Source organism: Myotis myotis, unplaced genomic scaffold (assembly GCF_014108235.1).
Source record: "Myotis myotis isolate mMyoMyo1 unplaced genomic scaffold, mMyoMyo1.p scaffold_m19_p_11, whole genome shotgun sequence".
Lineage (NCBI taxonomy): Eukaryota > Metazoa > Chordata > Mammalia > Chiroptera > Vespertilionidae > Myotis > Myotis myotis.
The window spans coordinates 58,836,463-58,861,276 of record NW_023416315.1 but is presented as its reverse complement, the minus strand read 5'-3'; the positions used below and the strand labels follow the sequence as shown (position 1 = coordinate 58,861,276).

The window sequence follows — 24,814 nt, the reverse complement described above, 5'->3', positions numbered from 1 at the left end:
GAACCTCCTGGTTCATAGGTCGATGCTCAACCGCTGAGCCACGCCTGCCGGGCAGGCTTGCTGCTCTTTACACCCTGTGCCAAGGACGAGACAGAGCAGGGCCCCTGGAGGTGGAGCCGCCGTGAACATTAGAGGCACGATTTAGAAGTGATTATTCTTGGTGGCTTTCTGGGTTCTGAGTGGAGACATCATCTTTCTCGTTTCTTCTCTAAATGTCCTTAGAGCGGTTGCTCGAGGTTCAAACAGCTTGTGGAGCAGAATGCCACCCCAGAACACACTGCAGGCTTCCTGTGACTTTTCACGAGTTGTGATTCCCCAGCGGTAGCCCCGGAGTTCTTGAAAGAGCGCATACTTTTATTTCCAGGCTTCCCATTCTAAAACAGCAGTCCTCAGCATCTTACCACTTACACCTGATTCTGAATCTCAGGAGTTCTTTACAAACGCCTCGCACTCTGAATACCAAGGCATTAACCCAGGGAGCCTGTTTCCCACTCTGCCTTTCAAAGGTCAGGGTGGGAACAAACTGGGTGCAGTGTCGGCCTCCTCCACCCGCTGTGGACCGCACCGTGGAGCAGGCAGTTCTGAGAAGCATGAGGCTCAGGCGCTGCGGTATTGATTGTATAAGAATCAGCATCTCGGGCAGATGGGGACTGTCTGAACCCCTTCAACTGAGAGGCGGGTGCACCGGGCGGATGGGCGTTGCTGAACTTTGACGCGTCAGATTTCGGGTCTGAACATGCAGCCTGAGTCTCCCGTGGAGATGCAGTGAGCACACAAAGAGATCCAAGCCTTTATCGGTTCCAGGGCTGGTCGCACATGGCAGAGTGAGGTGTTCCCGCCTGCTGTGGACACTCTAGGCAGCTGCGCTTACATCTCTGCTCCTCGGGCACCGCTGCATGCAGGCGGTCATGCAGAAGTCAGGGCCTCTCTGATCTGTCTTCCACATCTCCCCAATTGTCTTAGAGTGCTGAGCAAATCACGTGGGTAAGTTCATCCCTTTTGAGAAATCACTTTGAAAAATCATGTTTATCTGTTACTTTCTCCTGATGTCTCATCTCTCCCCATCTCTGCCTTCTCATCTCTATATTACATCTTTCCCTGTTTCTCCCTTATGCTTCCTCGCTGTCCCGTGTGGCCTCCAGACCCTCCCCTTCCCAGAGAGCAGGCCTACCCCAATCTTCATACATACATTCCCATCAGCAGTGACCAGGGCTCTTGCAAGATGCCTGGGCTGTCGGTGGTTGTTGTTTTTGTGCACACACCTCCCTCTCCCCCGCCCCAAACACACACAAGCTTACTGTAAGCCAGCAAGTCTTATTTTTTCTTGAAGACCTCACATGCCAGGGTCACTAGTGCCAGTGGTTTTCTCCATGGAGAAGGCAGGCAGCATCCAAAAGGCACTTTTCTACCAAGAAGAGAGAGCCGAGAGCCGGTGCCCCTGGAACAGGGAGAGATTCATGTGGAATGAAGAGATGTGTGGGTTTCAGTTCAAGTGCGGCCACTAAATAAGAGGGAGAGCCCCCCCCCCCCCCCGGTCTGGTCCCTGACCGGTTCGGAGCAGCCCACACTAAGTGCACCAAGGCTTCCCACTCTGCCGGGGCCCTCTTCCCAGTTTGCTCTTCATCACCTGATCATTGTCGTGCCGCAATGAAGGGCGTGCCCTGTACTCACTCACTAAGTGGCAAGGGTTCAGAATGCCTCCATGTTGCTTCTAAATTCAAATATCAACAGATGCTTAGATCACCCCCAAGTGAGGAGAAAAGGTCACCAAATTATCACTGAGGCCAACCATGGGAGAACCAAGCTCCTGAGGGCTGCGGTAGGGGGGGACATAGAAAGACATGGATGGGGGCAGAGGCGAGGTCAACCTGTGGAATAGGAATATGCCCACTGAGGCACTGGGTCTCCACAGTGTCTATTCAGAGGTCAGAGAATCAAGAAAGCCAACTGCAGAGCTGACCAGAACAACAGGATGGGGAGACGGGGAGCTTCCAGTTCCTCTGACATTGTGGATGTAGGAGCCAGACAAGGGAGACTTGGCCTAGCAGCCTCCTTTCACTGAGCAGGTCATCTGTCCCCGTTCTCTCGACACGGAAGGGGGGCCTATAGTAAGGATGGCTCCCTGAGCTGTAAGTTCGAACCAAGACCTTTCTAGGGCTTGACTGTTTCTACTTAAGCACCCTAAGAATCAAGATAAATGAACACTGGCTTACCCAGCAGTCTCAAAGCACTCACAGTGCACATGTAAAGATCTACATATATGTGTCTAAACAATAAATCCCATAAGCTGTGTTCCTAATTCTGGAGATACTGAAGTTTCTTCCTTCATTTTCCTTGTGACATGGAGAGATCCACCCACATTTACATTGTTCCTGGCTTCCTGTGGTCTGCAGAGAGATCCTGATCAATCAGAAACAGAAGTGGGTAAAGAGAGCTCATGCAGTGCATGGATGGATGGACATGCCCATAAGTATGGTGTAGGTTTGTGTAGAAAAGACGAGTGTCTATATAAATGTGTGTGTGTGTGTGTGTGTGTGTGTGATTTTTAGAATAAAAACCTTATAAACGTAACTTGGAGTGCATGATGGATCTTCAGGGGGTCCATAAACACCAAAAAATTATATGCAAAATCTGTTTATGTAAATGTTAATTTTTTCTGGCCAGACAGTCCATGGTTTTACCAAATTTGCCAAAAGTACTGTGAGATTCTTAATCCCTTCTCTTTGGCCATCTGTATTTGCTGTCTGCTCTTGGGAAATTCTGAACAAAAAGTTTGGGATCAGGACAGGCAGTCATCCTAATGCTGAAGGATATCATCCTGCCAGGCCTGCCGGCACCTTCTCCCCACCGCTCCCCACCGGAGTCCTCCACGCCCAGCTTTCCGTTGTTTTGCGGAGCTGCCCCAATAGAATGAACTAAATTTACCATGAGGATAGCCTCAGAATACACAGGCTTTCATTTCTTTAAAGAGAATACATTTGAAAAGAGCCGTCTTCTCTCATAAAGCAAGTTCCCATTTCTGAACTTGACAGCATCCTCCCTTCAGGAGGAAATCTGGATAATCCTTGGTCCTGATTCTCTTTCGTCATCCTTATCTGGTCCTAGCAATTCTCCCTCCAGGTCTTCAAGTATTAATCACTTTGGTTTTGGTTGTCTGTAAAAGCTCAACACCTGCCAAATCCAAATCTTAACCTTGGATTTTACATTGCAGAAGTTTCTGCCGCCTTCCGTGGCTCATCCATCCTTGTCAACCTCTTAAGTCCAGTTAAGCACAAAGACTTGTTGACTCTCTTCCTCTAACTGATTCCTGTTTTGTGTTCCCACATCACTTCCATCTCACATCTGGAAGAAAGCAACATTCTTCAGCTGATGTCGGTATCTCTCAGTATCTCCTTCTAAGCCACTGTTTGATATACTGCTTTCTTTAAACTAATTTTTTGTTCAATCCTCAGAGTGACTTGTTAAAATACACTATCCAGCCCAAACATGTCAAGCTTATATAGAAATTCTCCTAATAACTGCCCTTTCTTAACTACCCAGCTTCTTCTCTCATTATTTATTCCAGACTCTTCTCTTCCCACTGATCTCACTGTCCTCCTTACGTATGATTTATAGTCTAACCTCCATGCTTTGTTCTGGCTATTCTTATTACACCTCTCACTCTTCAAAATGCATCACACTCCCACTCCTTTTCTGGAATGATTGACTACCCCAGTTGACACTCAGTTTTCTGTCCTCTGAAGTCATCAGTGTATTATTCGTATCTCCCATAATGCAAGCACATGCCATGTAATAGATTTTGGAAAACTATTTGATTATTCAAAGGTAGGTTTTCAACCAATGGAATCCCATCGTAATAAAGGAATGTTTTGGAGAAAAAAGATAATGGCTGGTCCGGTTCAATCTCTGCAAATATGAAGCTGATTCGGAGGTCACTGCAGCTCACTGAACAGTGTTTGTAATGTTTAACATAGCTTCCCAGCCACACGCTTGGCAAACGGTGAAATGTGCACCTGTACGTTCTGATAAACATTACAGCACCCCAAATCTGTATGTGCCCACCCACCCTGAGATTGTGGTATCAGATGTTTGTGTACGGTTCCATTCCAGCTGATCCTAAATAAGGGAGAACTTTATTATCATAATTGCTGTTCCCAAAGAGTAACATAAACTGCTTTAGTCAGCAATATATATGTCATCTTTGCCTTGCTATATATTGAGTTGCTGACGCTCTTCTTTAGATCCAGTAGTCATTTCTTTACCTCCTTAATTTATGCATGAAACCAAAAGAAAAATCACTTAGCATTCTTAATAAAATGGCATAAGGTTCAAATAATTTTTACTACATGCAGTAAAAATGCAAATGTGTGTGGCTTATTTGCAAATGCAGACACTAATAACTGATATTTAAATAGGCTGGATTAGCAACTTTACTGATATATTCAAGAGATTTTTCCAATAATTTGCACACTCAAAATCAATTTGAATACAACATGTAAATTGAATTGAATTTTTTGATAAAAAATTGTAGTTATCAACTTGAACCATTAAATTTACTATTTAATATATGCTTTCCAGCTCACTTGGTTAGAATTTCATTGCACCTTATCTCTATAAATTTAATTAGGCTCGATATCATCAGCATATTATAGAACTAATTAAAGATTTAGATAAGTGTTGAGGGGGCTTATTGAAAACTCCATAAAGTCCCATTTGGAAAGTGAGATATTCTTCCTTCAGTTCATTGTGAGAGAACCAAACAGCAAGAAGTGCTTCTGAAAACTTATTTAACTGAATTTAATGGACTTATTCCATTCTTTGAAGAGTTTTTAATTACTATTGTATCTTTGGGCAGTGCAACAACAGTTATAATCTTTATTTAAAGGCTTTAAAATCCTCATTTCCCTGTCCTCCCACTGAGCTGGCTGTCTTGGCTGCACATGTGAGTATGCGTGTGTGAGTGTGCATGCGTGAGTGTACGTGTGTGAGTGTGTGTGTGTGTGTGTGTGTGTGTACCTGGAGGTACATGGTACAGGGGTCCGGATGGAGGACACATACTGTGGAAGGGTTGTTATTGGGAAGTCTCCCAGTCCTCATAGTGGAATAAACACAGAGAAAGATCAGAGTGCCGCCATAGCCACAGTAAAAAAAGAGGAAAGATAAGAAACCGCGACCCCAGTGTAGTACCTGAGCAGAACTGAGGTTCCCACTCAGGCTTGCTTCTTTGAGTAAATCATTTTGTAGAAATCACTTTGAATTCCCATGCATCTGCGTCTCTGCCGTAGAGTATAAAGCAGATTAGTTTAAAAGACTGTGATTTCAACTAAGTGCTTTGTGTCTTCATTACAAAGCACAATAAAGCTTTTTATTACAATGAAGCCACGATTACAATGGATTGACTATGCACTGAAATAGCACCACATCTCCCACATTCCCAGGGTGCTCAGTGCTCTTGTCAAAAGCAGTGTGTGTGTGTGTGTGTGTGTGTGTGTGTGTGTGTGTATGTGTATGTGTATGTTCAGTGCAGACTGAGTGACACGATGCCTCGTAGAAAAAAAATGAAAGGACAAATAACAAATGTGGATCCTCTATGACCGAGTACACCACTGTTTAATACAGAGGCAGCCAGGGAGCCAGACAAACGTTGGGAGCCCTTGTGGTGTGATATTTTGGGGCTTACGAGGAACAGATCAAACCTCTGCTGCTGATTAGCTGTGTGACCTGGGCCTGATCTCTCTCAGCCTGGAGTTCTTTTCTAGGAAAATAGGAATAATATTAATAACTAGAGGCCCAGTGCACAACATTTGTGCACTGGGGGGGGGGGGGCTCAGCCCCCCTGTGCCCTCTTGCAGTCTGGGAACCCTAGGGGGATGTCCGACTGATGGCTTAGGCCTGCCTCCCCTAAGCCATCAGTTGGACATCCCCCGAGGGGTCCTTAGAGATGCCTATGAGGCAGAGGAGGCTCCTGCTACTGCTGCTGTGCTCCCCAGCTGTGAGCCTGGCTCAGGGCTTCTGGTTGAGCAGCACTCCCCCTGTGGGAGTGCACTGACCAGCAGGGGGCAGGTTCTGTGTTGAGCATCTGCCCCCTGGTGGTCAGTGTGTGTCATAGCGACTGGTGGTTCCTCCATTTGGTCGATTTGCATATTAGCCTTTTATTATATAGGATGCTGTGCTTCCCCCACATCAGCCTCCCTCTAGGGTTGGGATGGTTTTCAGATGTCATCTGCTCTAGTGTAATCCATTTCTTTTCCCAGATACGGAAAGTGAGGTACCATGGGATAAGTTATACCATCATGACCACTAGTTAGCTAGTGGCAGGGCGAGGAGTGGATGGGCACATCCAAGGTGTGGAGTCACGCCCACACTGTCACAGGGAGTACAGAAGAGTACACAGACACGATTTAATAACATCCTGGCTGTACTTGGTAGAGCTGGAGTTTTTCCCCTCAATTGAGCAACTGTTCCTGAAGCACATCACTGTAGCTTTCCCTCCCGCATGGTTTGTAAACATTTGCACCCCCGGCCTGAAAAAAACACTTGCAGAAACATTTGGGTTGCAAACCAATGTTTGCTTGAAATGCTTCTCTTGGAAACATGGGAAATTGCCAGTAAAGCAGATCTCGGCAGAAAGATAAGCCCGGAGGGAGCGGGCCACCCCAGCTGCCTGGTTTGGGACATGCAGGAGCCCCCCGCACAGCAGTTTCTTCCTGGCTCCTAAGTGACGTGTAACCTCCCGACAGGACCTTAGACCTTGACTTTTTGGGTTTTGAACTGTACTAGGTGTGCTGAGGAGGGCTGTGCTTTGGGTGGGTTCTGTGGCAGCAGGCGAGTTCCTTCCTGTGCCTGTGAATTCAGACTAGGTGTTGAGAGGAAGAGAGAAGAGAGGAGCAGGAACTGGCCAGAGCAGGCTCATGTGGGCAGGACAGACGGAAGGCTCCTTCCCCAGCATAGTGGCTACAGCTCCAACACAGCAGTGCTCATTGGAGCAGGGTGTTAGCACGACCTCGGTCATAGACTGGCCTGGCCAACGATGGAGCATGGTCTAGTGACCAGGTCAGCAGCAGGGTCCAGGCAGAGTGAGCCTCACTCTCCTCTCATAACTCTACTCTGGCTTGTCAGGACCCTCCCCTGGGCCCCTCCGCCATCTTCCTCTGGTTTCCATTTGTCCTGAGAGCAGCACTTGCTCAGGGCCACGGGAGGAGGATGGGTGGGCCACGTCCTGCTCGCTGTGGAGCCCACGGGGCCATATGGGAAGCACCGGGGAGGTTCGCTGGGTGTTTGAAAGCACTGGGAATGTTGAGACTGATTTCGAAGGTGCAAGTGTGAAGGTAATGCTCTTTCCTCCCACTTCCTCTGCAGTATTTGTGAGAAACCTGGTGGCTCAGCTTTCCAGGCCATTTTACTGCCTTTTTGCACATCTTTTGATTTTTCCTGTTGAAGATGAACGTGTGTGTGTGTGCGTGTGTGTGTGTGTGTGTGTGTGTGTGTGTGTGTGTGTGTGTTTTAAACTGTACCTGCTGAGATGACAGGCCATCCCACTCTTTACCTTTCTCTCTCAACTGCCTCAGCTCCACCTTGAAGAGTCACTGTTTGCCATGAATCAGGATCTGGAAGTCAAGTGTAAAAGGACAGAAAATGCGAGACATTTCATCTTTCTCTTTACCTTAAGTTAGCACAGCAGTCGTCACCTGGCAGCCATCATCTGCACCCCAGCTTGTCATTTCCCCCATCCATATAATACCCAGGCCAAAGTATATTAATATATTCTTGCCAGATATGCACACCGCACTTTACAGTTTACATAGGACTGTCACAAATATGATCTCAGTGGGTCTCTTGATTATGAGTTAACATTTTTGTCTCCCCAAGTTTGATTCTGGGTGTGAATTGTTTTCTCATGATCCAACTTGGAGTTTTCCCAGAATGACTGGAGGTGAGGGGAAGGAGGGGAGGGAAGTGTAATATGTAGACAGAATCCAGTCTGGCTGCTGTTAATCAGCCAGGGTATCTTAGTTATTTCGCCTTTGTGAGCCTCCATTGTGAGGATGAGATCAGGTACACCTGTAAAGCACCTGGCATATGTAAGTGTTAAATAAACACTAATTTCCTTAATGAAAACATTAATTAGTGACTCTGTGGCTCAATTATATCTCTATTACTTTGTACTCACACACATAGAATTGTTCCCAACTCTAACCGACTTTCCTAGTAGGGATTATTTATTATTACTGACAACTTTTTCTTGAGATTAGTATATAGAGTTAGAGGGAGTTCAGAGGCATTTCCTGCAAAGATTCTGGGGTCACAGGCCTACAGCAGTGTGGAGCCCTGCGAAATGCCCTAGTACGTTTCAGGGGCAGTTGGTGCGAATGCGAGCTGGTGGGAATGTTGCGTGTCTGTCAGCTTACAGACCTTCTCTGAAGATGCCACAGGAGCACATGTCCCGCTGGATCAGTCTTGAAACAGCATTGGCTGTGGACAGTCAGGGAGTAACATTTGTGTAACAGCCTTACTGAGGAGTCATTTACATGCTATAAACATTAACCCTTTAAAGAATGTGATTCATTGTTTTTTTCCTGTAGTCAGAAAGTTGTGCAGCCATCATCACTAGCTGACTTTAGAACATTTTCATCACCCCCCCAGAAAGAAACCCTACCTCCATTAGCAGTCACTCCCTGTTACCCCCCCCTCCCCCGCTCCCCTCCACCTGTGCACATTCATTGCCTGTGCATTCTGGATATAGCATGTAAATGGACTCATACAACATGTGGTCTTCGTGTCTAGCTTCTTTTAGCTGGTGTAATGTTTTTGAGTTACATATAATATTAGGGTATGAGACTGAGTATATATATAAAACTGATATATATATATATCTCCAGGTGCCCACCCCATCACCTGGCCTACTGCCTGCTTTTTCATTTTATCTTTCTTTTGCGTTTTTCTGGAGGCGGGATTAAGAGGAGAAAGTAATATGTTTTTACTGAGGCATAGATACATACAGGAAACGGTACAAATCTTAACTATGCATCTTGATTGCCGTCACCCAGATAAACGTATGTGAAATATGAGAACCCCCCAGAAGCCTCGTTGGGCCCCCTTCCTAGTCATTTCCCCCAACCCAGCAATTTCCAGATTTCATTTCATTTCATTTCATTTGACTGAGCTGGTTTCCCTGGCACCACGTGCGGCGTGCGGTCTCCCAGCCTTAATCCTGCTTCTGATTCCCACAGACCTTTCCCCAGCGCTGCGCCTGTCACTGCTGCTGTTCCCGTGGGAAGTCCAGCGGCACTGACACTCTCTGGAGGTCCTCGCTGTGCCCCCTGTGTCCGCCCTGTCCGGGCCACGTGACCCCAGGCCTGTGCTCACCTGGGTCTCCAGCTTCCCTGCCCGTCAGCAGGGCTCCCTCAGCACCGGCTCTAACGGAGGCAGCTCAGTTGGCTGAAAAAGCATCCCCTTCCCAGGTCCACTTTGTGGCAGACCTGGAGCTCCAAGGCCAGGTTTTGAGGGGAAACTCCATTCACACTCACCTGCTGGGCGGCCCAGGGATTTTGCCCCCATTAGAAGCGTGTGCTTCTCATGAAATCTCATGTGTTCGCTTCCCTTCAAAACATTTTTTTTTTAAATCCCTTCTTCAAGAATTAAGGTTTCCTTTTAAATTCACTTTTTGGTCTTTCAAAATCTTTCATTTCTGTGTGGTCCGGAGCTATAGGTTAGCATTAGCATTTAAATAGAGGCATTAAAGACCTTCTCTCATAAGTTGCCCTTTCAAATCCAATACTTTCTTCTTTCTAAAAAAGGATGCAAATGCTATATATATTTTCCCATTAAAGGCCTTTTCTATACATATAGACTTAGGAGAGCAGCATTGCTGTGTCTCTGTACTAATCTTTTTATATGGAAAGGGCCATTTTAAAAAAAGTGCTATTCTGTCCCTCATCCCCCATTTTCTCTGACTCACAGAACGTATTTTCCTGTGGTTAATTTTACCCTGTTACATCTCATTTTCCTCCAGAGACCCTCCCCGGACTTAAATCTGATGCTAAACTTAAGGATCTGCTGTTAAGTTCTCGCTGTGTGGTATGGAATTCCCAGAAGCTCCCATAACTAGTGAAGAATCCCATGTCAGTCACATGACACTGTGGCCTTCTTCTCAGACTCTCGATTTATCTGCCAAACTAAGGTCATCAAGCCACTGTGTGTGCTTGTCAAGAGATTAAACAAGATAGTGATGGCACTCCTCACTTATAATTTTATATACGAGTACAGTTATGTGCATCTTAGGTCCTCCCTCCCTCACGTTTCACCAGACCAGTGGAGGGATAGGGATGGCGGTGCCTCTGGGTAAAAGGTGTGCCTCCTGCTCTCGTCTGTTCCCACTGCCAGCCTTCCCTGTCCTCTCAGCCTTGTCTTAGTCCCGCTGTGCGTGTTGCAATAGTCCCACAGCCATGTTGATAGAAGGTACTAGAGGTGACAGCCTCGACATGTTTTTCTGCTGAGATGTTGGCACCCTTCTCTCTCTTTGAGGTTGACTTTGTCCAGCTCAGGATCATGGAGTGGTGAGGAAGCCTAAAGAATGATACGCTCTGACAGGAGAAGCTGAGCGACAAGGAGAAGCTGAGCAACAAGGAGAAGCTGGGCGACAAGGAGAAGCTGGGTGGTCCCACAGCCTGAAGGCACTCCTGCTTCTCAGACTGTGTCCTCCACCCTGTGCGGGAGGGGTCTCTACATCACACATGGCCTCATGGCCAACTCTCTAAAACCCTCTGTCTTCAGATTCCTCCACATCAATTACAGAATTATTCCCAAGTGCCAGGGTGTCAGCTATCCTCATCCCCAGGAAAGTTAGGGAAATAATGACCGTGTAGTAAGTTTGTGAGTTTCTCATAAAAGAAAACATGGACCTTTAGTTCTGAGATTCTTTCTTTTCTACTTGAGGAGTCTTAAAGTATCTTCTTTCATTAAAGCCTGGTAATAATAGATCATTGTTTTGTCTTGCCACCCAGGCTAATGCAAGGCTGACAACTCTAAGCAGTCTCGCCCCCCACCCCTCTTCCACCTCGCATGGAAGCCCACGGTCTCAGGCCTGACAGCAGGCCCACCGAGAGCTGGAGCGTTTACCTTGCTAGCTCCTGTTCCTCCTCCCCTCTCACTTGCACTCCAGTGAGAAGTAAACCATTTGCAGTTCCCCCCAAAACTACATTCTTCCTACTTCTCCACACACTTCACACGTCCCATTTTCTTCACTCGAGTACTTTCTCTCATGTTCGCCTCATCATAAATGTCTCCTCCACAAAATCTTCCCCGATTGCTCTAAGTGCATAGCCCCTCCTGTTGGTCTCAGAGTCTCATTTGTACCTTTTTTAAGCTGCTGTCACATTGCTGCAATTGCCCGGCTCCTGCCACACCAGACTCTACCTCCAGAGAGCAAGGACTAGGTTTTACTCGCATCTGTATCCACAGTACCTACGATATACTCCCTGTTGCATAATTAATGCTTAAATATTTGTTGAGCAAATAAACACATAGAAAAATAATTTTTAAAGGTACTATTTCAGCACAGAGGATGCTGCAGAGAATCATAAGACAGAGTCTTTTTCGTCAAGAAGGCTGCGATCTGGGAGAAGTTAATAAATATACATTATGGTACATCCATACAGTTGAATTCTCTGCAGCCATTAAGAATAAGTCAAGTTGATGTGGACTGAAATGGAACCATCTCTAAGATCTAGTGTTCAGTGGAAAACGCGAAGTGCAGTGGAGCGTGTAAACACCATTTCTCTTTACATGCTGTGTGTGGGGGATGTGGGTGCTGTGCTTGTGTAGGTATACAATGTATTTGGAAGGACATCTAGACACTGGGGACAGCAGACAGGAGTGGGAGAGAGACTTTGCACTGTTTACCTTATGTTTTATTTCTGTTTTGTTTTGTTTGCTTATTTATCAAATATATTTAACAAATATATAAAAATATATTAGGTGCCAGGCATTGTTCTAAGCACTTTACAGATATTAACTCATTTACTCCTCCTAGCAACCCTATGAGTAGGTCCTATCAATATCCTCATTTTATGGATAAGGAAACTGAGGCCCAAAAAAGTCAAGTAACTTTTCCAAGTTTATGTAAGTAATAACATACCTATACCTTTCTTTATTGTATCACCATGTCAAAAATAATTTTTTTAAAAAACCAGACACTTCTCTGAATGATACATGTTAAGGGTGACCCATGCAGTAAGTAACGGAAGAGAGAACGGCTCAGATAGCTCATAGCGGACAGAGGGTTTCGGGAGTCTTGAAGGTTGTTGGGTTTTGGATACACAGACACAGAGTAGCTCAGTGAGTAGCTCAGTTTGGCTTAAATAGCAGGTTGATGCAGGGGAAAAGTGGGAGGAAAGGTGGACTGGGGGCCAGATCTTTAAAAGGCCTTGGGTATCAGAGTCTGGGCTTAACCCTATTAGCACTAGTAAACACACAAGTTGTGGTTGTGGCTCTTGTTAAACTGGCCTGGGAGGAGTTAATGCTTGTGTGAGACCGAATTAGGTGACTGTTGTAATAGCCCAATGAGCAGTGATTAAGATCTGTGATGCTGCGAGTGGAAAGAAGAAATGAACAAAAGATGCTATAATGATAGACCTGGGGATCATCATCAAAAGAGGTGGAAGAGCAGAAACTCAAAAGTGAGCTTATTTACATAGTAGACACTCACACAGCACTTACTCATTCCAGCCATGGTTCTTCATTTGATCCTTTTAACACCCCCATGTTACTATTTTGAGGTTTTGCCAACTATACTTCTGTTAAGCAAAATTTGGAAGTCGGGGGGCTACCTGATAAGGCATCTGGTAAAAATGTCTGCAAATCAGAGAAAATGAAGCTTTGATATTAAGAGACCAGATTATATGTATGTATGTGTGTGTGTGTGTGTGTGTGTGTGTATATATATATGTATATATATATATATATATATATATATATATATATATATATATATATATATATATATATTATTGATTTCAGAGAGGAAGGGAGAGGGAGAAAGAGATAGGAACATCAATGATGAGAGAGAATCATTGATCAGTTGCCTCCTGCATGCCCCCCGCTGGGGATTGAGCCCACAACCCAGGCATGTGCCATTGACCGGAATCAACCCAGGACCCTTCAGTCTGCAGGCTGATGCTCTATCCCCTGAGGCAAACTGGATAAGAGACCAGATCTTAAGAGAGAAAGAGAAAACATCTCATGTACAGAGAAGACTTTTGGAAGCAAAGAAAAGACAGAGGGCCCGCGCCTGGCGGGCAGGAATGCCCTCAGTGGGCAGACAGGGGAGGGGCCAGTGAAAACCAGAGTCGCTGTGGGAGCTGGGAGGGGCCTAAATAACGGGGCTCCATGCGAGTTGACTTTAGGATGGAGAACTGTGGGGGGGGGGGGGCCTGCTAAGCAAAGGCCATTGTGTTTTTGCACTAGGGTGTCATTGGTGACCTTTATAAATATAATTTCAGACAGAATGGCGGCTTTCGGGCATAAAAATGATTTTTTTCTGGAAATCAACAATGAAAGAAGAAAAGAAACAATGAGAGGGGGGAGTGCAAGGTTTGGGGCCAGTTGTTTGGCTTTGTTTTGTTTTCAGGGGTAGATACCAGACACAGGAATTGAAACAAACAAAAAAAACCCCAGCAGGGTCCTAAAAGCATTGAGAGGCATTGGGATCAAAGGCATAGGGTTAATCTTAGGAAAAGAAAGAAGATGAACCTTTCTTCCAAGTGGAGAGGGAAGGATTGATAAAAACCATTGCAGTGTAGGGGAAATGATACCCCATACAGTTGTGAAGGAAGAACTAACACAGAGGTGGCCTTTAACGAGCACAAGACCAGTGAGCTGTTCTCCTTTCCACTGTTACATAGCAAGTGTCCTGCCGATCGTTTGCTTTCATCCTCAGACCTAACCTGTAAGTGGTATTATTCATCTCATGGGGTAAATGAGGAAGCTGAAGTCCAGACAGGCCAAGAAACAGCCAAGGTCTCATGTCTGTTTCCACCAGAGAAGGAAAGATAAGTAGAGGATTGCAGATCCTCAGGCAGAAGTGCATCTCTCCCTCCGTGCTCCCCTTTTCCATTTGCATCCAGTTATCCCAGCGTCGAGGCGCCCCACACCTCCTGCTCAGAACAGCACCAGAGTACTGTGGCCCTTACACGGAGCCGCTGTTAGCCATAGTTCCTCCTTTCCAGCGTCAAAGCATCAGATTACTGTTTGCATTGTGCCACTCAGCGAGACTTACTGACTGTTGGCTCTTTCATTCATTCATTCCTTTTGATTTATTCAACACCACTCAGAGCCCTGTTCTCAGGCCAGCGGGTAACAAGGAGTGACAGAGTCCAGCCCTTCTCTACGAAGGGGTGGGGCAGACACGTATTTGTGTAATAAACACTCTATTGCAGCCACTGTTCATCATCCAATCCTTATAACACCCCCTCTCCCCATTACTATTTCCTTTCTCAAATGAAAAGAAGGCACAGAGAGATGAATACATAGCCCACGATCACACCAATAGTCAGAGTCCAGCCCCCGGTTCCCGAATCCAGGCTCTTAGCTAACCACTGCATTACCCCGCATCTCTAGCTTTATACATACTAGTATACTTACCAAATATGTACTTTATACTGATAAAATATATCTTAAGATATTTTTGGAAAGATACATTTTTAGATGGAGGTAAGAGCTAAAAACAAAAGTAAAACTCAGAAAAGGGACAGAGCTTGATGACAAAGGGCAGGTATCATCTATAATAATAAAAGGGTAATATGCTCATTAGACTGGACATCTTCTGGATGTCATTCCTGATGTCCTTCCTGACCAAGCCGGGGCCAGAGGGAAGCCAGCCCAGGTGCCTGCGGGCAGCCCGAGGGAAGCCAGCCCGGGTCCTGGGTGCCTGCGGACAGCCAGAGGAGGGAAGCCCGGGTCCCAGGTGCCAGAGGGAAGCAGGTGCCGGCAGCGGGGGAAGGAAGGCCGACTCTTGCATGAATTTTCGTGCATAGGGCCTCTAGTTTTAGATAAGGTGGTCAGGGAAAACCTCTCCTTCCCAATGCCCTCACTTACAGATAAGCTGACATTTGAGCAAAAACTGGACTGAATCTCTTTTATGCTTCTATTTTCCTCCAACCTTCTGTCCTTTTAATCCCATTTGGCACTCTTTTCTGATTTCCTTTCGAATGGCTTACAGGAAAAAGCCATCCACAACTATGAAGTACAAGAACAGAGATGGTCATCACCTCCTTGTCCTGTAACCAGCAGTGTTTGTCACAGGAAGTAAGAAAATGCTCTGGGGACATCCCTCTACCTCACACACATACACCCTCATGGACCATGTTTCCCAGTGCTGTTCTAAGCTTCTCCCAGCTATGGGATATAGGAGGTTGGAATTTCTTCCACACAAATGCACTTGGGCTGCTCTAGGGTCCTTACAGTATTTCTCTTTCTTTTTCTCTGTTCACGGCCTTTCCCCATTGGGTAACATATGCGGCTTCCAGCACTCTGTATGTTTTTGCACATTAATTAAGGTGTTAAGTGAGGTCAGTTATTAGCCAGTGTCCTCAGCATTCACCAGCTGCTTTCTCTTCTGAATGAGTTGGTTTGCCTTTATCACTACCCTTTGTTTGTTTTTCAGCCCATGTCTTATCAGGGGTAGCCATTCAGACTAAATTCATTTTGCTAGTAATATTTTTGGAGGCACTGTGCAAAATGACTCACTGACATCCAAATATATATCACCCGCAGAGGTCTTTTCATCTCCCAGACTCACACGCTACCCATTGGCAGTGTTTGGGTCTTTAATTAAACCCTGCTGGATGCTCTACATATTTCCATTAGCTCCTTCTGATTTAGTCTCTCATTTTTTACCTGACATCCTGAGTCACGTGTCCCTGGATCTCAGGTGGCTCATTTTGCAGCTTTGTCTTATTTCGATCTCTCTCATACATAACCATAAAGGTCCAGTAAACATGTCGAGTTTTGCCATTGGAACCTGCCGATTTGCATGCGCCCACACTTTTCTAATAATCTGCTGGTGTTTGTGTTTCTCTGCCAAAATCATTTCCTTTCTGGCTCTTCAGTCCTAAAAGATGTGGTCTCTTGCCTCAGCAAAGTAGAGAAATCTCTTAGAACAAACAAGAGACCTGGATTAGGATTTCTAACTAGGACCAAAAGGTCAGGAGTCGGGTTTGACTAACTCAGCCAACTAATGGCTGAATAGCAAGCAGTCTTTGCGTCCAGCACCCCGGGCAGTGATAATCGCTTGCAGTGAACTGTTCAGCAACCCCATCCAGTCCTTGGCTTCACACATTTGTGAGCTGCTGGCCAGAGGCAGAGGCAGTGGCACAAGAATAGAACGAACTGGAACCTACCAAAACCAGCCCTCACCCTGACCTCACTGGCATGATGCTCTAATGGTCAGGCTTTCCCAGCAAAGCCATGCAGTCCATACCTGTCTCCCCAATCACAGGTGGAGAAGGAGCTCCATATTGTAAACACAGAAACCCAACACTGTCACCCGTTCACTTCTCCATCCCGTCACTCACTCTGCGAGTCACCTAGAGCAGCGAGCTTGGGTCTGCACCTTCTCTAGGGCCCTCAGACTCTTTGGGGGTAGTATGGGTGGGCTGGGTGGCTAGTAACCCCCAGTTTTACCTTACTTTCCATGAGAGCATTGGCCTAGTGCCTCAGATACCTTTGATCTGGGCCTGGATTGGATTGGATTTTTTTTGAAGTGTAGATAAAAGAAGCTTCTTGCAACAAGGACTATACCTTTCTGCATTATATTAGCATTTAAAATGCTATTAGAGCTCCCTAAACACTAGTAATAATATTAGGTTGTCCTTTGAAAAAATTCTTTGCATTATTTATTGATAATTCCACTTCAATTTTTTAATTGATTTTAGAGAGAGACGAAGGGAGATGGAGAGAGGGGGGAAACATCAACGTGAGAGAGAAACATTGATCAGTCGCCTTCTGTTTGCTCCCTGACTGGGGATCAAACCCAAAACCCAAGTATGTGCCCTGACCGGGAATCGAACTGGCAACCCTTCGGTGCATAGGACGACACTCAACCAACTGAGCCACACCAGCCAGACAATAATTCCATTTCATTACTTCACACCGAAAGACCACAGGGCATCTGAATTATTTTTATTCAGCATATCTCAGCAGTTGTTTCCCAGATCACTAATCTGAGAATATATAGTTTAACAGATAATATCCAATAAGGGCCATGTGCTAATAGGTAAAAATCATGTAGCTTTGAGGCCACCAAACTGCATAATACGAGGTCCTTTTATCAACCTGTGCTATTAGATAATTTGGGGTTTTTTTAATGGAAAAGACTCTCTAAAGTGATATTTAGCACAGAACAGCTCTCCTTAACCAACCTGGACTCACCCTTTGATAATCAAACGAACATTTACAGGAGTATAAGACAAATGCAATTATGAAAGTAAAATGAAGGACCTAAATAAAAAATCACAGAACAAGAGGGTAATTCTATTCACTCTTTTATATTTCATTATTTGATAACATCAGAAGATGAATCCATCAGAATTGCTTTGGCAAGTGCAAACAGAAATGTGCCTGATCAATATTTATTAAAACCTTCAAAATGGGAGGAGAAGCTGGGCAGACTTCTTAATGGACGGAATAATTATTCATACAATTGGAGTTTGACCAAAGGCAGTGCCCAGACCAGAGAGACACTGTTTTAATTGTGCTGAATTTAAAATGCAGATCTTCTCCCAGCCCTGTTGTAGAAAACTTAATTTAAAAAATTATCTGATGCAGCAGAGAGTGACTATGAATCCTTGCATTGTTGAAGAGGAAATTTCAACCACAGTTCTTTATAAATGTAGGATGTGTTCCAGAGGTGGGGAGCAGAGTTTGTAGCTAAGGGAACAAAAAGCAATTTTCCCCCTTTTCCGCAAGTGTTACTGAGTTGGGAGAGGTCACCATCTCCAGGGGTGGGTCTCAGAGGAATTCCTTGGTGTCGAGTGATTGTGGGTGTGTGTTTTAAGAGAAATGAGGCAAGGCTGTGGCTGCAGCTAGGAAAGATACCAGGATGCATTCCCAGCAGGGCTGAGCCCAGCTGCTTTAACTGTTAGTGTCTTCCCAGGCGAGACACCCCCATCCTGCTGCAGCGTGGGGAGTGTCAGAACCAGGCCAGTAGGTGACTGCCACTTAAGCACATGCCACTGACCAAGGGCCCTGGTGTGTGTGTGTGTGTGTGTGTGTGTGTGTGTGTGTGTGTGTGTGTCCCTTTATATGAAGAAAATAGGGGTAAATGACATGGAGGAAGCCCGTGCCAGCCTTCCAGAGACACCCCCAGCTCTCTCCACCTCCGGGATTTCCTTTCCGCCAGGGGAGGGAATTTCACACTGATGCTTCTAAAGGCCATACTTCCCTTTGCTTCTGGAGTGGCCTGACCAGAACAAAACCCTGCCCCACCTGTTGTCGGGGGTGTTAGAATTGAGCCCAGTATAGCATCTAAATCTAATTCTGCCCCCAACTCTCGAAAAATGCTTTCACTTTTCTCTGTCTTAGTTTTCTCATTCCTAAAATGAAAGTAACTTCATTAACTATTTCAGATTAGCACTTTCAGTCTTGTCTATGATAAACTCTAAGCTCTTTGAAGGGGAAGGCAAATGAGAGCAATCACATTATCTTTTTCCATAAACGAATGTATTCCGTCACACGGGACTGCCGTCCAGGTTATTTGTGGTCTGGGAGGCGCCGTGAGCTAAGTTTCCGCTGGTTCAGAATGTTTTCAAATCCACAGCTACAGCATCTTGCAGTCACGGCTCGGGGAAATCGGCACCGATAATTCTGGTGGAAGCCCACGATTTTAAAGGCCCAGGCAGAGGATGCTGTAAAGGTTTTAAAATCCAAAAATGCTGGTGCTTAAGCAGCGCCTGCTCTAGCCTCTTTGTGTTTCTTGGGAAGCGGAGGTCCCAGGAGCTGATAGCATCTGCCCAAGGTCACACAGCTGGTTGGGCAGTGAGAATTCCCGAGAATCTGACTGTAGGTGGTCTCCGGAGTGTTTTTTTATTTCCCCAAGTCTTTCGGCTGTAACTACCTCTCAATTATTTATGGGATGATTATCTAGCTTATAGATTATTCAGTTCCTTTCTTTTCTCTCTTTCCATCTCCCTGCTTATTGTCACATGTACCACCGAGTGAGCAGGAAAACAGGAGTTGAATGTTTTAACTGATAATTCATTGGCACGTCTACAACTTGATTTTTATTTAAGTGTTCAAAATGCTGCAACTATTGGCTAAAAGGCACATGAGGAGCAGCAGTTATTACTGAGCTATATTCCGGTAAACTGTTCTTTCTTTAAAACTTTAAAAAGCCAACTTCAGAGCCTAAGTCTCTTCTTGACATTAGCACACTCTTTATCTCAGGAGGACTAAATGAGAAAGTCTTTACAGTGAAACCACTTAATTCTCTCCCTTCCTGGAGGAAGTAATGAGTCAGAAGGGCAGCCAGCTTTTAGAAAGAAAGGTCACCTCGTCCATTACTAGCTTGGAGGGGCAAAAAGGGAGGAGTAAAGGGAGGTGACAAAATGAACGAACAAGCCGAAAAGCTTTCCTGTGAGTTCTAAATGCTGGATTTACAAAGTGACTTCGTTATTTGGTTTAGAGCACTGAATTCCCAGATCAAGCCCACTGTTACTCAACTATAACTGCAGAGTGTGGAAGTGAATTTTGAATTGCCAAAATACTAGCTTGTATTGCCACCATACAATAGAAGGCAGAGAGTTGAGTCATTATGCGAATTTTATTCAATTCATATTTCCTAAATCATACTAAAAATGAATGAGCTACACAAGTATTCTTCGAAATTAGTACTTTTGCTTTTTACAGTCTCAGATATTTCTGTATTCGGGTGGCTTTGGAGTGAGTCCAGGGTTCAAAGCCCTCCATTCGGGGCCTCAGACAAATCACTTGCTAACGCTCTGTTTGCTCATCTATAGATATAAAAGGCTAAGTGACCGACTGTCCATCCGTCCAACCGTCTGACCAGCCAGCACATATGACACGCACTGGCAATCTATATATAGAAAAGGCTAAGTGACCGGCTGGATGTCCGTCCCACCAACCGGCCGGCTGGTACATATGATGCACACTGGAAATTTAAAAATAAACATTGACTCACGCATGTGCGATACATTATAAAGCTCTCGCTGGCGCCAATCGCACATGTGTGTTTCGATCTGTCATTGTTGACCGTGAATGTGGTTGACACTTCTATTATAGAGAAAGGGCAAATAGTGATATTAAAATATTTCTTCTAATTAATTTTCTTTCAATGTGCATGAATCGTGCACCACGCCAATAGTCTGTAAATAATGGATGATTGGCCCTAACTGGTTTGGCTCAATGGACAGAGCATCGGCCTGTGAACTGAAGGGTCCCAGGTTTGATTCCAGTCAAGGGCACATGCCCAGGTTGCGGACTTGATCCCCAGTACGGGGCATGCAGGAGGCAGCCAATCAGTGATTCTCTCTCATCATTGATGTTTCTATCTCTCTCTTCTCCCTTCCTCTCTCTGAAATCAATGAAAATATTTAAAAATAATAATAGATGACTGCAGTACCTACACCCAAGGGTGGATTGTGTTAATGGAGCTAAAAGGTAGATATTATTATTAATATTACCATGTGCACAAGAGGGGACTTCCTGTCACAAGATGTCCCACCCATCAGGAAGACAATAAACTCCGGTTTCCAGAAGGGGACATTTGGTCTAGGTCTAGCCATTGGCCCTGTGATGTTATGGGCTATGAAGAGACTCGCTCACAAGTCATGAGCCAAAAGGGTCTAAACCAAGCATGTCAAACTCACGGCAGCATGCAATCCCATCCCAGCAGCTAAGTCAAGTGCTATCTACCGTAAAACGTGCCTGGGAAGCCAGGGCTGCTGTTTTAACACTTGGTGATAAAAGATCAAGCTTTCATTTTCCCGAGGCCTCAATAAGTGCTGATAAATTATTTATCCCAGTTGGTTTGCGTGATTTCATTTCAGCATGGCAATGTTTATCATAGAAGCTCATTCTAATTGTGTAGTTTGGGGCACTTTCCTATTTTCTCCTCAGGGCACCTTATGGCACCCTTTCTCCACCTCCCCACTGCTGGGCTGATTTAGTACTATTTGCGACTGGGTGCTATTCTGAAAGATGAATGAATTTCATTCTGTCTTTAAATATTTATGTTTCTTTATGATCTAATATATCATCGTGGTTATGGGGAGTTTTTTCCCCCTAACTACAGAAAATACACCATCAGTTACCTGTCAATTTTGTTTAATAACTCAGCTTCGCGATTCCGAAGCGCTGTTTATCCGAGGCTCCTGAGGACTCTTTTAGTCTCTCAGTCCCCGCCAGAGTGTCATTCTGGGATTTATAAAGATCTTCATTGCACAGAGGATATTGCAACATTAAGGGCCTGGGTGGCATGTCCTTTATCACTCATCACACTGGGGGACCCACGACTAGAAATCCAGGCCTCTTCCTTTCGTTGTTTGTTCCCAGCGTGGAATAGCGGTCTCTGTAGAAAACCAGCCATTCACCTCTGGAAACAATTCATCCGATTTCTTTCAACAGAAATACAATTTCATCTGATCTCATGGGTTCAATGATACTTCTTAAGATAAATGATGAAAATATCAGCATCATAATACAAAGAAACCCGATTCTTTTGGTTTCATCTCATTGAAAAGCATTACAGCCCACTTACTGCTTCTGTCTCCTTCCCTAATGCTATTGGTCCTTGGCTCAAGGAGATGGGCAGGGGTCTGCATCTGTTCCCACACCAAGCAGACCCTGCACAGCCTCCTGGCCCAGCCTCAGAACCTTTGGGAATAGGAGGACCTGGGGAGGGGCCTCAGAGCCGGTACTTTTCCCACGCTCCCCAGGCGCTCTGCAGTGTGGGAACCTTCAGTGTAGAACTGCAGCTACCTAGTCCCTTGGAGCTTTGAAAGAAACCCCGGCCCCAATTCTCTCTCATTCCATCTGTAGATCTAGATTTGAACGTGTGTTCTTCCTGAGACATTTTTAAATGTGTGCTTAGTTCTACAAATGGGCAGTCCCTGGCTCATCTGTGCATGCAAGGGAAACAGAATTAGATAAGGCGGGCCTCATTTGTCCAAACGGGGAGGAAGCCAGAAGATGTGTGAAGCCACCGGGTAAATAGGATGCCTCTTCCTACAGCATTGGGTCTTTATAAGTTAGTTTGTTGTTTTTTTAATTACAACAGATTTGTTATGGAGGGGGAGTAGGTCGTGTGGATTTTATGCTTAACATGAAACTTCAAACAAGTTTCTGACTTGAGCCGGTACTGGGCCCCAGACCTCTGGAGGTGAGAAAGCACATGTCCCTTCTCTCAGCAGTGCCTCTGTCTGCATTCAAGGTTATCCTTGAGCATCGATTCCTGAATACGTGGATCCGGGAGGTTAAACGGAACACCCATTTGAAACCACTACAGAGAATCGGCCCCAAGAGGACCCTGCACAGGATGTTGAACGAGTTGCTGCCAGGAGTCACTCAGGCACTGGCCGTCTAAGATGAGCACTTTCCATTGCAGCCACTATGTAGGGCATAGTCACTAAGGAGAATTCCTTACCCTATTTCTTTTTAAACAGAGTATTTTATTTAGAACAGGAGGTTGGCAGAGCAGGAAAAGGAAATAGCCCTGTGAAGACAGCAGGGCTCTCACTGACCCGTCTCATTGTACCGGCAATTCGTAAAACATTCTTGAGCTTATGGAACCCCAGAGGCTTCCTTGCCCCAGGAGGGCTTAGTTCTCCCTAGGACACCCATTTTTTCAAGCTTCTGCTGATGAAGGAGAAACAAATCCAAGGCCCCAAGCCCAGGAGTGAAGATTTCTGAGCAGGGGGTCCTGATAGACCCACAGATCCCTTCAACCCTGAGGTTCCTTGAACCCGCTACCTTGGTCTGTCCCCTCAGTCCTGGCCAAGTCCCCTCCCCGACCGCTTTGCGTACCATCTCATTAATCGTACAGAAGATGGACTGGGAGTAGCGCCTCTGCTCTCCTCAGTGGGGCCTTGGGAATGGGGAGGGGCCCTTTATCAACTCAACTAGCCTGATGTCAGACTCTCTTCTCTACCTTTTGACTTTCTGTCTTTTCCTGCGACTCCCCGTCATTCAGCCACACTTCGCAGGCTACCCAGGCCCCCCGGCCCTGCCTTTGCTCATGCTCTTCTCTTTCCCCTTAATCTAGAATTTGCTCCCTGTAAACCCTGCCTGGCAGGGTCCTACCCCACGAAGACTTCCTGGATTCTTCACCCGCCCCTCAGCGAGATGTGATTTCCCCTTCCTCAGGCACTAACACCTCCCTGTGGCACTTGGCAAGCTCTTCTCGGCTATGTCCTTGAAGAAAGAGTATCGGACTGAGAGTCAGAAACCCAGGTTCCTATCCTGGCACAGTCACTCGCTGTCTCTGACATGGGCAAGCCCCTAACTCCTCTGTGCTTTCAGTTCCCTTATCCGAGAAAGGGGATAATCACAGCTCACTAGGTGCCGCGAGGGGAAATGACAGCACGTGGACATGAACTTGTCAGCAAAAATGCAGTGATGATTTCTCTGCTTCTCATTACCTTTCCTACTTGTCTCTGAGCCATTTGAGGAAAGAGACCATGGCTTGCTCATCATTGTATACGATTACCATTATTGCATTGCTATTAATACATTATTATTATTATATTTCTAACGGCTAATGTTTATGGAGCATGTATAATTGTGTTGGGCACCATTCTAGGTGCTTTATATAGATTGATTAATTTTTCCAATAATCCTAAGAGGTAGGTACTATTATTATCCCACTTTTAGAGGAGAAAACCAAGCATTGCACAGAGCCTGCAATGAGTGAAGAATTGAATGAGACAAACACTGTTGGCATTGCCCACCCGATGATTGTTTTTCTCCCTCTTGGTTTTGTGCCCTGCTTTTCTTTCTTTAGAGGTAAATGCACAATAGGAGGAAGTCTTCATTGAGATCCCCTAGGGCTTCCTATTGTCATGTAGAGGCTCAGTGAGTTCCAAGCAGACAGAAATCGGGTCTGTCTCAGTATCTATCATATTCCTAGGGCCCAGAACAACACCCAGTGATTAACCAATGTTAGTGAATAAATAAACCAAGTCATTTATAAACAGCAGATCCATGACCACTAAAGCCACACAGATCCCTCAGGAGATGGTGAGCAGTGTTCTTCTTCCTCCTCAGGCAGTATTACGAGATGCTGTACAACACGGCTGACGAGCTCCTGAACCTGGTGGTGGACCAGGGCGTGAAGTACACGGAGCTGGAGTACATCCATGCCCTGACCTTGCTGCACCGCAGCCAGACGGGCGTGGGAGACCAGACCACCCAGAACACGAGGCTGCAGCGGCTCAAGGAGATCATCTGTGAGCAGGCCGCCATCAAGCAGGCCACCAAGGATAAGAAGATAACCACGGTGTAGCGGGGGCGGGAGGGGGGGTACTGCGTGGGGTCAGGGGTGGGGGATGGTCACTTCTGGTTATTTAGTCAAACTTATACTTACTTTTTTCTTTGGCATGTTATTTGGTATATTCTGAGCTGTCGTCGTGGAGAGATGCTTTAGTGGAGAGAAGGTGTAAGGATTTTTTTCCTCTTCAGTTTTGGCTTTTCATATCCACTCCAAAGGGAGTTTGCAGTACAGAATGTTTTGATTTAACATCTACTTTGATGATGTCGATTCCAAAGGGACTTGGATGGGACCGAGAGGAAGGTTGTGTCAATA

General features: G+C 45.6%; 1 protein-coding gene across 1 annotated transcript in view; it reads left to right on the top strand.

The window, feature by feature from the left end:
* The window catches only part of EXOC4 (exocyst complex component 4), a 758,369-nt gene extending 733,855 nt beyond the window's left edge, over positions 1-24,514 (top strand). The window contains exon 18 of the mRNA XM_036328650.1: positions 24,277-24,514. Coding sequence (XP_036184543.1) covers positions 24,277-24,514 — 238 coding nt within the window. The remainder of the gene's footprint in view (positions 1-24,276) is intronic.
* The last annotated feature ends 300 nt before the right edge of the window (positions 24,515-24,814 follow it).